A 14,878-nucleotide genomic window follows, 5' to 3' on the forward strand; every position below is an offset into this window, starting at 1 on the left:
TATTTTGCTAATTTGTTCCTTCTTTAAGAGCTACTTTGGAAGATTAACCTGTTTTTGTTAAAATTGTATCTGAAGTAAAATTGAAATCTATTCTAAGCAAGAGCCCAAGCAATTTTCTCTTACAGATAAATGGGCACACTGCATACATAAAGTTGATGGCATCTATTTTGATTGCTCTCGGAACTTTATTATTTATTTCCTAGTTCTTAGCCTGGTTGTTGAAGTTGCTGAATAAGTTACCTCAACGTAAAACTCAGGATAAATGATGTAGCCAAGTACTTGGATCAAAGGACAGCAAAATTACATTCTGCCTGTAGTTAGCTTTATTTGTTCCCACAAGAATGCCACTGAAGCATGTGAAACTGCCTTCTTCTCACCTGAAGTTGTATTACAGGGTTACCGATACTGGGCTGGCATTGGGGTCCTCCAGAGCTGTGAATCTGCACTGACTCATTATCGTCTTGTTGCTAATCATGGTATATACCTTTTTGCCTTTCACCTTACCAAAACCAAAAAAAAATCCAAACAGAATTAATTTTAAATACATCTATTTTCATCGTACTACTTGAAATACTGTGACTGTTTCTCTCAAGTAGAATCATCTTTACACTAGTTGATTAAGAAGTACTTTTCAAACATTTGCTTTGGGTTCCACTTCTTAATATTATGTGGGGGAAAAAAAACCCTGAATTTAGATTACTATTTTGTACTCTATAGACCACTATGGAAACAATTTCCTTTAACATAGTGTCTGTCAGCATTTGGCAGCTGGAATTGTACTTCCCTCTGTGGGACAGTCCCTCTGACTTTCATCCCCATCGTTACTTTGTCCACATTTCAGTTGCTAGTGATATCTCACTGACGGGAGGCTCAGTAGTACAGAGAATACGGCTGCCTGATGAGGTGGAAAATCCAGGAATGAACAGTGGAATGCTTGAAGAAGATTTGATTCAGTATTACCAGTTCTTAGCTGAAAAAGGTGATGTGCAAGCACAGGTATGTGTTCAAACATCTCCCACGAGATCCTACTGCCTTGTATGTGACAGCCTCTGGGGGCAAGCACTTATATCTATAACATTTTCACGGAGCTATTATTAGCTACATGATTACCACACTCTCACGACCTTCCCTTTGGACTCACCTGGGATGTGGCCCAGGCATATTGATGGTTCCATGAAAGCTGGCCGGGGAGACTCCGCTGTGCACCCCAGTTGGAAACTGCTGCTTAAATGGAGCAGCGTTGTGGTGGTGATGAAGGCTCTTCTGGGGGTCACCCAGGATGGAAACTGTCACCCCCCCAAACAAAAAGTCTCTGGCACATTTGGAATTTCAGATGCTCTTCAGAGCTATCCATGTTTCCTTTCCTTATCTTAGACTATAATTTTCTCAAGGTCAAGGACAGAAGTAGGCTTGTTTAATGTAAACTGTATGATATATTCAGTACATCAAAGTATCATGTATAATATGCTGTTTCATGGGTTGTTTTGATGATATTAAAATAAAAAGGAGAACTTCGCTGTCCATTTTAAGAACAGTTAATTTTCAGACTAATAGAAGGGAATATTTTTTTAAAAAAAGAAAAAAACTTAAGCCATATCTTAGCTCATGGAAATTAAAATAAAGTTGTCTCTTCTGATTATACATCTTTCTTTTATATGACACCAATTAAAATTCAAAACACTCTAAATGCTTAACAATAGGGAATTGGCTCAAATATGTCACTCCAATATAATGGAATTCTATGCGGCCATTAAAAATTATGTAGAATATTACTTAATGCAGAAAGCTGATTTCAGTGTATTAAGTGAAAATCTCAAGTTAAAAAAGTGTGTGGTATAGTATATCATTTTCTTTTTTTTTACTTACTGAGTTATGACATGAATACAGAAAAGTACACAAAACTGAAGTACAGCTCAATGAATTATCAGCAAGGGAGCCTCTTGTGTGGTGTAACTAGGACCCTAGAAGCCCCTCTTTGGAACTCTTCTTCCCTAACTCTTTCCTCTTGCCTGTAGGTAACCACTCAGCTTGCATCTAACACCATAGATTGGTTTGGCCTGTTTTTGAAGGAGTCTTATGTAAAAATAAATCATACAGCATTTTTTTGGTATCAACTTCTTTTACTCAGCATTATGTTTTTGTGAAATCAATCCATGTGTTTTCACATAGCTGTAATTCATTCATTTGCATTGCTATATAGTATTTCATTGTATGAAACTACCACAATTTATCCATTTTATTCTTCCCAGATTTGGGCTGTTACAAAAAATGCTCTGCATTTTCTTGTACATGTCTTGTGCAAATACTGTCTCAAATTTTCATAGCTTTATAGAACTTGATAGCTAGTATAATACATTCTCCCACTATCATATTTTCATTATATTTAGCTCTAATTTTCATCGTGATTTCTTTTGACCCATGTGTAATTTAGAAATGAATTGCTTTGTTTCCACATACAGTCAGCCCTTTGTAACAGCAGGTTCTGCATCCAAAGATTCAACTAACTGTGGATCAAAAAATTTGAAAACAATTTTTTTTTTCAGAAAGTTCCAAAAAGCAAACTTTGTCACACACTGGCAGCTATTTACATAGTATTTACATTGTATTGACAACTATTTACATAGCGTTTACATTAAGTATTATAAGTAATCTAGAAATGATTTAAAGTGTACGGGAGGTTGTACGTGGGTTACATGCACATACTATGCCATTTTATATAAGGGACTTGGCATCTGCAGATTTTGGTATCTGGGGTTCCTGGAACCAGTCCCCCATGGATGCCAAGGGACAACTGTACATGGGAATTTTTTGCTTACCTTTCTTGTTGTTGATATCTGGCTTAATCTACTGTAGTCAGTATATGCTCTGTATGACTTCAGTTGTTAGAGTTCTTGAGACTTGCTTGATGCCGCATCTTGATCAGTTTGGGCAAATATTCTGTGGGCTAAAGAGAATGTGAATTTCTACAGTCGTTCGGTGTAGTGTTTGATATGTGTCAATTGTCGTGTTTCTTAATCCTACTGTTCAAATCTTTTGAATCCCTACTGAATTTGGCTGCTTTTTCTGTCAAATGCTGAGACAATATTGCTGAAATTTTCCACTCTGATTGTGGATTTGTCTCTTTCTCCTTTTAGTTTCATCAGTTTTGATTTATATATTTTAAGCCATGTGGATGCATAACTTAATATTGTTATCTTTCTGTTGAGCTAACTTTTGTGTCATGAAATGACCTCTTTTATCTCCAGAAATATTTTTTACTTTAGTTGTATTTTGCCTGATAACTGGCATAGCTACACTACTTTTTTTTAGTTGGTATTTACCCGGAATATCTTTTCTATCTTGTACTTTCAACCTTCTAATGTTTAAGGTATGTCTCTTGCAAGCATCATATGACTAGTTTTGTTCATTTTTCTTAATCCATTCAGTCTTTTAAGTAGAGTAATTAGTGATATATTTGAGTTTCAATTTTCTATCTCACTTTTATTTTGCTTTTCCAAGTTCCTTTTTCTCACCTTTCTTACCCTATTTTGGTTTGAGTTTGTCTGTGTTTTAATCCTATATGTTTTTGAACCCCACAAGATACTATTATTTTATATAGTCCATCCAATTTAGATTTACTCACAAATTTACGTTTCTCTTGTTCTTTATTTCTTACTGCATCTCCAGGTTTCCCAGGATAATTTTCCCTCTTAAAGAATACTCTTGAGTTCAAAAGATTTGAACTTTTCTTTAGTTTGTGTGGAAATGCCTTTATTTCACCTCTATTTCAGGATACTTTGCAACTAAAAGCAGACATTTTTAGGTTTTTTTAAAATGTAGAATATGAACTTCCCTGGTGGTCCAGTGGTTAAGACTTCGCCTTCCAGTGCAAGGGGTGTGGGTTCAGTCCCTGGTCAGGGAGCTAAGATCCCACATGCATCTCAGCCAAAAAACCAAAACATAAAACAGAAGTGATGTTGTAACAAATTCAATAAAGACTTTAAAAATTGTCCACATCGGGCTTCCCTGGTGGCGCAATGGTTGAGAGTCCGCCTGCCGATGCAGGGGACACGGGTTCATGCCCCGGTCCGGGAAGATCCCACATGCCGCGGAGAGGCTGGGCCCGTTAGCCATAGCCGCTGAGCCTGCGCGTCCGGAGCCTGTGCTCCGTAACGGGAGAGGCCACAACAGTGAGAGGCCCGCGTACCGCAAAAAAAAAAAAAAAATTGTCCACATCAAAAGGGTCTTTAAAACAAACAAAAAAAAAAATGTAAGTTAGAGTAATATCTTAGGGAATTAAGACTAAATGTTTAATTTTCTGTGTTGTGAACAGAAACCTTTTTGTGACCAAATGGTTTCCTGTTGGTCTAATTTCATTACATGCCAGAGGCAGGTGCTGCCATTTACTCTTGCCTCCTTTTTCATTTTCAGGTTGGTCTGGGACAGCTGCATCTGCACGGAGGCCGTGGAGTAGAACAAAACCATCAGGTAACCTTCCTGTTCTTAGGGCTTTACATTTCATATTGTAGCAAGAAATGATGCTCCAGATATATTTCTTGCTAAGTCAGTGACAATACCAAACTTTGTGATTAATGGATGTTGGTAACGTCACAAATGAGCTTTCAAGATCTAACCCCTGAGGAAACTGAGGAACAAAAATGTGATCATACCTCGTAGTGATGGGAAAGGTTTTATTAATTCCAAAACCTAGTTCTCAATACGGCCGAAAATGCATCAACAATGCCTTGGTTTTCTATAGGTATTGTGATAGAAGTATGTCTTAGAAAACTCCTATTGGAAAATATTTCCTAGAACTGAAGAAAATTCAGTGTTGAGTTTGTGAGAAATTAGGAGTGTACAACTATAGCGGTCAGACCCATACCCACTCACCAATTTTGGTCTGCTTTTTGTCCTGTGTATCTCTCGTCTCTTCCCTTGTTGCCATCAATATACCTATCACTTGTGTGAATAATTACCCGCCTGCATTTCCTAAGCAATAGCCTGTCTTTGTAAACTGTGCATCTGATCGTGCAGTTCCATTGCTTAAAACTCTCTTGAGTGGTCTGTGATTTCTAGTAGCTTGGAAACCAAAACCTTTAACATGACCTCCAAGGCCTTGTACCAGTCTCTATTTACCTCACCAGCCCCTTGCTTTCTGAGTCACAGGCACACGGACCTTTTCTCAGGTCTTTGAAAATATTAAGAACCTCCCCATCTCCGGACTTCTGGAAGGCCAGTCCCTCTGACTAGAGTGAATATTATTATCCCACCTCCTTTATTCACGTAACAATCCTAGCTATTCTCCAGAACTCAATTCCAGGATCTCTTCCCCTGAATGTCTCCACTGACCACAACCCCACTTCAAGAATAGATCATGGACCACAGTTATGACTTCTGAAAATCTGTATTCCCTGTGGCCTTTGTCCATTATAAATTAGTTAATTATGTAATTGTTTCCCCTGCTAGAATATAAGGTCCAAAACAGCATGAACTATGTCTGCCTTGTTTGCCACTTCATTCCCAGCACCTGGCAGTGCCTAGCATGTATAATATTAAGTTCTCAATAAATGTTCTTCAAACTAATGGAACTGTTTTTCTACCACACCAGTTAAGTATTCTAATTAAGGTTATTTCAAGCACTATATCAACTTTAAGAATTAGTTTGTAACAAAATACATTTATCGCTAAAACTATACCAAATATTGATGCCTTTTAAAACTATTATTCAAACAGCATTTTGACAACTTTAAGTGTCTTTAGGTCAGTAAAATTACATGTCATTCGGCCAGTGAAGCATCAGATGAACTGGTTAGTAAAAGTGTCAGGTGAGAGAACAGAATTCTGGTTAAGAATTTGCTACATACCATTACACAACAAGTTTTGGGATATTCTTGATGGTGTATGCTGCCTACCTGTGAAACAATTACACAGTGATAAATTTTCACAGAAGAAAAGGAGTTCCCAATATATAATTGCATGAATTCAACTAATATTTGAGTACCACCTGTCCCATTCACTGCAAGGCATTCAGGATACAATGCTGGACCTTACCCTTGGTCCTTACCTTTACAGAGCTTCAAGTTTAATAGAAGCATTAGGTAATTTTTAAATGATCACACCAACAAATATGTAATAAATTGTGATTATTGTTACAAAGGAGAATTAATGAGTCCAATGATAGGTTAATGAGGGGGAGGTGGCACTTGTCTCTGAAGAGACGTGGATGACATTTAAGTTGAACCTTGGAGGTAATACGATCATTCCAGGCCAAAAAGAACAGCATGTGTATAGGTCCTGAGGCAGGAAGGAACATGGCTGGTGTACCCAGAGTGCAGGGAACAAGGTGAAACAGTACTGAGATAAACAGTGTCTGGTCACGTCAGTGTATTCCCTGCAGCACTTCAAGGGGCTGGAAGGACCAGCATGTTGAGATTTAAGAACAGTTGCTTTGGATGACCCCAAGAATAAAAGCAGAAAGATCAGGGAGGGGTGCATTCCAGAAGTTCTGCTGAGAGATAATGCAGCTTACACTAGAATTATGGGAATGGAGGATGGTAGATGGATTCAAGATGTATCAGTATTTGGTGGTGAAAGAAATAGGACTTAGTGATGGATTGGATATGAGAGGGAAGTGGGGTGGGTACCTCAGACATCCAGGAGACGTTGTGTTGTCATTTACTTAAACTGAGATACTGCAGTATAACAAGATTTTTAAAAATGTTCCTGAGGTAATTATTTTGGTTAAAAGCCAAGGGCAAGTTCTATTAACAACTAATAATTTTCATAAATTCCTTTCTCACAGAGAGCATTTGACTACTTCAATTTAGCAGCTAATGCTGGCAATTCTCATGCCATGGCCTTCTTGGGAAAGGTACTGTACATCCTGTGAACATTTTCTGTAATAGCAAGAGGTGTTCACATAGTAAGCACGTATTGTATTCATCGTCTACAATTTACCAAATATAAGCTGAAAATAAAATTTCCAATACAAGCATATTATATCTTGTCTTAAGATAAGTGCTATTCTGAGGCATTTTCTTAAGTAACTTAAAGGTAACATAGCATTTGCTTGTCAGTATGTTAATTCTCCATCGAAGTTAGCTATCACTGTCTGCACCCCTACTTTCTGTGTATTATACACAGTAATAAGGAATTTATTCTTTATGCTGTGCAGTTTTTTGCTAAGTCTGTCATAATTACCTGTTTACTTTCATGCTGAATAAGAGACATTTAGAGTGTGTAGAAATGTGTCTGCAAACCTCTTAATTGTCTTAAATATGATAGCCATCACCCACCTCTCAATGCAGTTCTTTTCTCAAGCAAGGGAACCTTTAAGTCTAGATACTTAATGAATAGATTCCATATGTCATGGCATAACCTCAAAACTTCCTTTTTTCATTATTTTGAAAATCAACACATTATAAACCAATGGATATTTTCATCTATAGCCAAGTCCTAAGGTTAGGAGGCTCAGATAGACTATATATCTCAAAAGCTTTTACAAAGAGAAGATCTAACCAGTATTTGCCACAGCTAGTCATTTGGGACCTGAGAACTTTACATTTAGACTTCCTGTTACAGCATAGAAATTGGTATTGCCTATCTTTTTTTTTTTCATTTATTTATTTATGGCTGTGTTGGGTCTTTGTTGCTGCGCGTGGGCTTTCTCTAGTTGTGGCGAGCGGGGGCTGCTCTTCCTTGCGGTGCGCGGGCTTCTCATTGCGGTGGCTTCTCTTGTTGTGGAGCATGGGCTCTAGGCATGTGGGCTTCAGTAGTTGTGGCACATGGGCTCAGTAGTTATGGCTCACGGGCTCTAGAGCACAGGCTCAGTAGTTGTGGCGCACAGGCTTAGTTGCTCTGCGACATGTGGGATCTTCCCAGACCAGGGCTCGAACCCGTGTCCCCTTCATTGGCAGGTGGATTCTTAACCACTGTGCCACCAGGGAAGTCACTGCCTATCTATTTTTGTTAGCATTTAACAACTTTTCATTTCAGCCCTCTCGATTCTTGCTCTCACTTACTAATTTTCCTTATCTCAAAAAAAGATTTTATTTCCTTAATACTTACATTGATAAAAACAGTACTACTGGTCATTCAGTTTTCCTTTCTCCTGGCCCTTTTATCAGTTCCCGTACCTGGTACTATATAGACATTCAGTGCTTGAAACCTTTTAAGACAACCTTTTAGTTATTTCCTTTCCTGAATTTAAGACATACCCTGCATCTTATCGTGGGGAAAGCAGTGGTAGAGGAGAAAGGAAGGTGGACATTGCTATCGGCTCTTCTTTTCCTCGTTTAATCACTTATCCCAGGCAATTGTTCAACCATTTGCGCTGGGACAGAGTGAGAAGAAAGATTTGTCTCAGGGTTTAAGATTTCTTCTTTTGACACATGAAAGGATGCTCAGTGTCACTAATCGTTAGAGAAATGCAGATCAAAACTACAATGAGATATCATCTCACACCGGGCAGAATGGCCATCATCAAAAAATCTACAAACAATAAATGCTGGAGAGGATGTGGAGAAAAGGGAACTCTTTTGAACTGTTGGTGGGAATGTAAATTGATACAGCCACTATGGAGAACAGTATGGAGGTTCCTTAAAAGATTAAAAATAGAACTACCATATGACCCAACAATCCCATTACTGGGCATATACCCTGAGAAAACCATAATTCAAAAAGAGACATGTACCACAATGTTCATTGCAGTGCTGTTTACAATAGCCAGGACGTGGAAGCAACCTAAGTGTCCATCGACAGATGAATGGATAAAGAAAATGTAGCACATATATGCAATGGAATATTACTCAGCCATAAAAGGAAATGAAATTGAGTTATTTGTAGCGAGGTAGATGGACCTACAGAGTGAAGTGAGTCAGAAAGAGAAAAACAAATACCATATGCTAACACATGTATATGGAATCTAAGAAAACAAAAATGGTTCTGATGAACCTAGGGGCAGGACAGGAATAAAGATGCAGACGTAGAGAATGGACTTGAGGACATGGGGAGGGGGAAGGGTAAGCTGGGACGAAGTGAGAGAGTGGCATGGACATATACACTACCAGATATAAAATAGCTAGTGGGAAGCAGCCGCATAGCACAGGGATTAGCTCAGTGCTTTGTGACCACCTAGAGGGGTGGGATAGGGAGGGTGGGATTGAGGGAGACGCAAGAGGGAGGAATATGGGGATATATGTATACATATAGCTGATTCACTTTGTCATACAGCAGAAACTAACACAACATTGTAGAGCAATTATACTCCAATAAAGATGTTTAAAAAATAAAATAAAATAACTGTAGTTAATAAAAAAAATTTCTTCTTTTGAGTTTGATCAGTGAACTGATTTTATATATTCATGTTTATAGATAAGTCATTAATTTGACATGACATAGAATATATAAAAATGTCTACTTTTAAGGTTTTGCTTTTAATTCTAAAATATCTTGTGGGGAATTTTAAACTTTTTTGAAAGATTCCATGAAATCTAACAAAACCCAGAATGAGCTGAGATAGGAGAAAAATGTAATTGGAGAGAAGGTTACAGCTCATATTGAAATTGGGGTCTGTTTTTCAGATGTATTCAGAGGGAAGCGATATTGTACCTCAGAGTAATGAGACAGCTCTTCACTACTTTAAAAAAGCTGCTGACATGGTAAGACTTCATGACTCAGTATATTGAAATGTGTACCATATTACTATTATTTTAATAAGAAAGTTTATTGTGTTAAGGGGGTTAGTCATAATCGACTTCATAAATTATTGGAAGTGCTTATGTAAGTATGATTCATATGGATGAATTGGCTAGAAGAAACCTACTTGGTAAAAAGCAGTATGTATTTTTTTTAGGGACTGGATTATTGATTATTAATTCTCTGTTTCAGTTTCATTGAGAAGTTTCCTGATCAGGGAAATAATGATTTTAGTCATGGAATTGGGTGTTATATAATTTATCCTATTTGTGTTGCAACTTGAGGTTTAAAGCTTACATGACTGGGTAGTTTTGATAACCATGATACATAAGTTAGGCTTTCTTTGGCCCAGAGAAAGCTGCCTATGAATATTTAAGATCCTCTGGCTCCAGTGTGTACACTGACCTCTTTGTCAACTAGTACATGTTACTGTAGTCCCAAATGTCAGTGGAGTGTTTCCCAAAGGGGCACTGTGACACTTTTTTTAAAGATGCCTCTGTCCTTCTGAGTTTAGGTGAATACTAGATTTTTCTCTTTTCGGTCTCAAAACAATGATTGTCTTTGCTCCACAACATTCCAACAGTCTTAAGCATATCCTTGCCACCTGATCCCAATATTAATTTGTTGATTCTGCCCCATGGCAGCATCTTCTTTATTGGGGTGGGAGGTTACCAGTGAAAAACTACCAAAAAGAAAAAAAAGACCTACTTTTAATTTTGAAAAGATTAAATACATGTCATGTTTTATATCATAAATTCATGAAACAGATAGTCATAAGGTAAGTCACCAAAAGTTAATTGTAAGTGAATTTACTATTTACTCTTTTTCAGCAATTACTGAAAGTCAAATCTCTAAAACTCAGTATCATGTTTAGTCTGATGGGAAGGAGAAAATTTTGTTTTAAATTGAAAAGTACTAAAACGTGTTTTGAATGTGCTTGTAAATTATTTCTTTTGCAGTCATTTATTCTCGCCTATTTTGTAATGAATCTTTCACTTTGTCTCTGATTGGCAGGGCAACCCAGTTGGACAGAGTGGGCTTGGAATGGCTTACCTCTACGGGAGAGGAGTTCAAGTTGTAAGTCTTCAATCTGACATCTGACTTTAATGAGCAGTCAGCTGGTGAGATAGGGAAGTATTCCTTAACTAGCTCCCAGTCAGCCCAGGTGAGGCTGTTTCATTATAAGCAAAGCTGAAACTCTGAGTTTGGTTCCCTACCACCCCTTACCCCATCCCACCATAGCAGCTGCCTTCTTAGAATAGCTGTGTCTCTGGCACCTTCTCCTCAAGGTATGAAGCTGTTTCTCATTGTTCCATCTATGCTCTCTACCCCACCTACTCTGCCATCTCTCCCAGACTTAAATATCTCCCTGCTAATTTCTTCACCCAAGCCTAAGAAAATTCTTAAGTCCTCCCATGTAGAGGGAGAAAAACTTTCTGTTCTACCCCTTGCCCTTCTAGCTACCACCTCTCTTCTCTCCAGCCCTTTCCTGCAAAGCCACGTTTCCCCAGAGAATGAACTGTGTGAGCTGCTACCATTCACTCTTCAGCTCTCAACAGTCAGGCTTTTACCTCATGTAACTGCTGTACATAGCTCACCAGTAACCTCCTCAGTGTCAGCCCCACAGGACATCTTTTGGTTCTACCTTACTTGAACTCTTTCTTCCCGGGGGCTGTCTTGGTTTTCCTGGGCCATTGCTCTTCATTCTTCTGTGCTACTTGCTCACGTTGGATGCTCCTGGATCCTCATCTCTGTGTGGTCTCTCCAAGCAATACGTTCTTTTAATTTGGGCCCGAAACTAAGAGCTAGGTATAGAATTCTAATCTGTAGGTATTTCCTAGCACAAAAGACAGTAATGTGGTCTCATTTTGATTCCTTCTAGTCATTTTAGGGTACTGAAGTCCAGTAGTGACCTTTGTTTTCATTTTTCTTTGGGGATATGTCTGATATTTGAAATCTAATAATCATATAATGTTTGATAAGCTACCCAGGGAAGAACAAATAAGGAGAGAATTTTTCTTATTTAATATTAGAAATATTGAGGTTTAAAAGGGTTCGTTGGTTAATTGAAAAGATACAATGACTGTTTCTTAATTTCTGGCCGCCTGTTCTACTAGTGTTGTTTATGCTTTCTGAGAGCAGACATGCAAATTGTTTCACAAAAGAGTATATTTGCTTTTTTTAACAGTCCTAAATGTTAATCCCCCATGACTTAAAAAATATTACCATCTTTGTATTATAAAAAATTAGAAGGTCATCCTTCTAATGATTTTAAGAATATTTTCTGTATGCCTTGTTAATTCTTTTTATGAATGAATCTCCTGACTTCTGAGTATATCAGCTTTTTGAGCTTTCTTACCATGTGATCATATGACCTCTTTTTCTACAGAATTATGATCTGGCACTGAAGTATTTCCAGAAAGCTGCTGAACAAGGCTGGGTGGATGGGCAGCTACAGCTTGGCTCCATGTACTATAGTAAGTAACACTGGAATTAATGATGGACACATCAAATCTAAATTACCTATTTTCCTCTAGATGCCACTGTGATATGGAAGTGAGAGCTATCAAATTTCTAGCTGATTAATGTCCTCCCAATACAATGATGTGTGCATCTTGTGTTTCATTGTAGAGTATATTAATCTGTATTGATGTACAAATCTATATTAATAAGATTCACATCTTTCCAGAGTAAGAATTCTGAATTTCATTTAGTTTTATTCCTGTGTAGGGCTTCTCTGACGCTTCAGCTAAATCTTATTTAAGACTATTCCTAACCTCTCGTGTAATTTTCCTTACAGATGGCATTGGAGTCAAGAGGGATTATAAACAGGCCTTGAAGTATTTTAATTTAGCTTCTCAGGGAGGCCATATCTTGGCTTTCTATAACCTAGCTCAGATGCATGCCAGCGGCACAGGTGTAATGCGATCGTGTCACACTGCAGTGGAGGTAAGGGCTTTTCTACCAACCTGTATGTAGGAAATTAATTTGCCCCGTAGGAAAGTCTACTGTTTTATTTATTTTTTATTGGAGTATAATTGCTTTACAATGTTGTGTTAGTTTCTGCTGTATAACAGTGAATCAGCTATATGTATACATATATCCCCTTCCTCTTGGACCTCCCTCCTGCCCCACCCCCAATCCTACTGTTTTAATTCTGGTTTTCTTTGCATGATTTCTTCTAGAGTAGAAACAGACTTAGCCAACTAGCACTGGTATACTGAAAGAAGGCTCCGAGGGTCTGTGTGTTAGAATCACACTTATTCCATTTGTCTCTCCCTCCTGGAATCAGCGTTTATAAGGGCAGATATTATTGTCTACAGTCTCTCTAACACCTAAGACAGTATCTGAGACATGGTCAGCATCAAAAAGTGTACGTTAAGTGAACGTTGTTAGCGTTCTCGTAATTGGCACTTTAGAAGGACATTGTTAAACACTTAGCAAAGTTTCTAAACCACTCTATGCTTCAGTTTCCTCGCTTGTAAAATGGAGCTGTTTGTTACTAGGACTTACCTCATAAGAGAGTGGTCCCTCATGGGAGGAGTAAGTGAGTCAATATACATACTATACATAAATCACTAGGATAGTGCCTGGCCAGAGTAAATGGTATATAATTGTTTGCTGTTATTTTTATAAACCTGTTCTAAAGACTAGGTGAAAGCTTCAAAAGCTTCAAATAAATATCCCAGACTTTTATATATATACTTAGTAAAACTGCCAGAGATTGATTGAGAGAGCAAGCTAAACAATTGCTTATAGCCAAGTGCAAAAATGATTTTCCAACATATCTTTCTTAATTTTGTATTGATTTTTTTTTCCTGTTTTTATAGTTGTTTAAGAATGTATGTGAACGGGGCCGGTGGTCTGAGAGGCTCATGACTGCCTATAACAGCTATAAAGATGGTGACTACAATGCCGCAGTGATCCAGTACCTCCTGCTGGCGGAGCAAGGCTATGAAGTGGCACAAAGCAATGCAGCCTTCATTCTCGATCAGAGTAAGGTTCATTTTAGTCCTGCCTTGGGTTAACCTGTTTAAAAAGGAAAGCCACAAAGATACTTCTCTATTATTATAACTAGAACATAACAGCACACATGCTCAAGTTATTTTACCTCAGATCTCTAAGCCATCAAAGTTAGTTTTATACAGCTGACAATAGAAATGGATTTGACGTCCATCATAAAATTAACTGCTTTCGGTAAATATATTTTTCAAACTACAGCAGATGCAGAAACATTGCTTTTCCAGTGGTATGTAGATCTCTAGTGTTTCAGTAGTCTCGTTATTAGTTCTGTGGTGAAAATGTGTCTCAGGAAGTAGTGTTGCCCTGAATGCAATGATTCCTTTGAACTCAGTATTTTATTCCCATACTTAATTTCAATAGTTTTTTCATTTAATATTTGTTATATCCCAGTACTTATTTAAATTATGCTCCATGTATCCACCCTGGTTTGCAGATAAAGCCTAAAGTCTAGGGCCTTTCCTTAAACACCTGATTAGTATTTCAACTTTCCTTGTAGGAGAAGCAACCATCGTAGGTGAGAATGAAACTTATCCCAGAGCTTTGCTACACTGGAACCGGGCCGCCTCACAAGGTGAGTGGTTGGTTAATTCTAGGATAAGAATTTTACCCAGGGACCTTTCTTTATTGTTTTTTGTTTGTTTGTTTTTAATCTCACATAAAGATTAAATCATGTCATTCACCACTTTAAAATTAAGCAGAGTTACTAACTATAGTTTAACTTGTTTGCTTTCATGATTGGTATTCATTCTTAAAATGGAAGTTCCAGTCCCAGGGTTTCTAAGTTGAACTGCAAGGTCTTTATCGTACTGGACATTTATATCATACTACGCTTTACTCTTTGGTTTTTAGTTGGAGGCTAGTATGTTGTACTAAATGAGAACTGAATAGAACGTGTGATAGACTATAGGTGTAAAACCTAAGATTTCAGCCTTTCCCCACTCCTTTTTATTTGAATAGTTCTTTCTCACACATACTACTCTCAACATCGTCTGCCTATCCCTTTCTCCAAGCCTAAACAATGGTCCAGTTGAATTATTTTATTTTATTATTTTTTTAATAAATTTATTTATTTTATTTATTTATTTTTGGCTGCCTTGGGTCTTTGTTACTGCGTGTGGGCTTTCTCTAGTTGCTGTGAGCAGGGGCTTCTCATCTTTGCCGTGCACAGGCTTCTCATTGC

At 37.8% G+C, this 14,878-nt stretch overlaps 1 protein-coding gene across 1 annotated transcript in view; it reads left to right on the top strand.

Annotated features, from left to right (window-relative positions):
- Positions 1 to 14,878, top strand: part of SEL1L (SEL1L adaptor subunit of SYVN1 ubiquitin ligase) — a 56,804-nt gene that overhangs the window by 30,558 nt on the left and 11,368 nt on the right. Inside the window, exons 9-18 of the mRNA XM_024736289.1 lie at positions 395 to 476; positions 842 to 996; positions 4,411 to 4,467; positions 6,782 to 6,850; positions 9,561 to 9,638; positions 10,690 to 10,752; positions 12,065 to 12,152; positions 12,476 to 12,624; positions 13,506 to 13,671; positions 14,195 to 14,269. Of these exons, the coding sequence (XP_024592057.1) occupies positions 395 to 476; positions 842 to 996; positions 4,411 to 4,467; positions 6,782 to 6,850; positions 9,561 to 9,638; positions 10,690 to 10,752; positions 12,065 to 12,152; positions 12,476 to 12,624; positions 13,506 to 13,671; positions 14,195 to 14,269 (982 nt within the window). The remainder of the gene's footprint in view (positions 1 to 394; positions 477 to 841; positions 997 to 4,410; positions 4,468 to 6,781; positions 6,851 to 9,560; positions 9,639 to 10,689; positions 10,753 to 12,064; positions 12,153 to 12,475; positions 12,625 to 13,505; positions 13,672 to 14,194; positions 14,270 to 14,878) is intronic.

This window comes from Neophocaena asiaeorientalis, unplaced genomic scaffold, assembly GCF_003031525.2.
Source record: "Neophocaena asiaeorientalis asiaeorientalis breed wild unplaced genomic scaffold, Neophocaena_asiaeorientalis_V1.1 scaffold152, whole genome shotgun sequence".
In the NCBI taxonomy this organism is placed as follows: domain Eukaryota; kingdom Metazoa; phylum Chordata; class Mammalia; order Artiodactyla; family Phocoenidae; genus Neophocaena; species Neophocaena asiaeorientalis.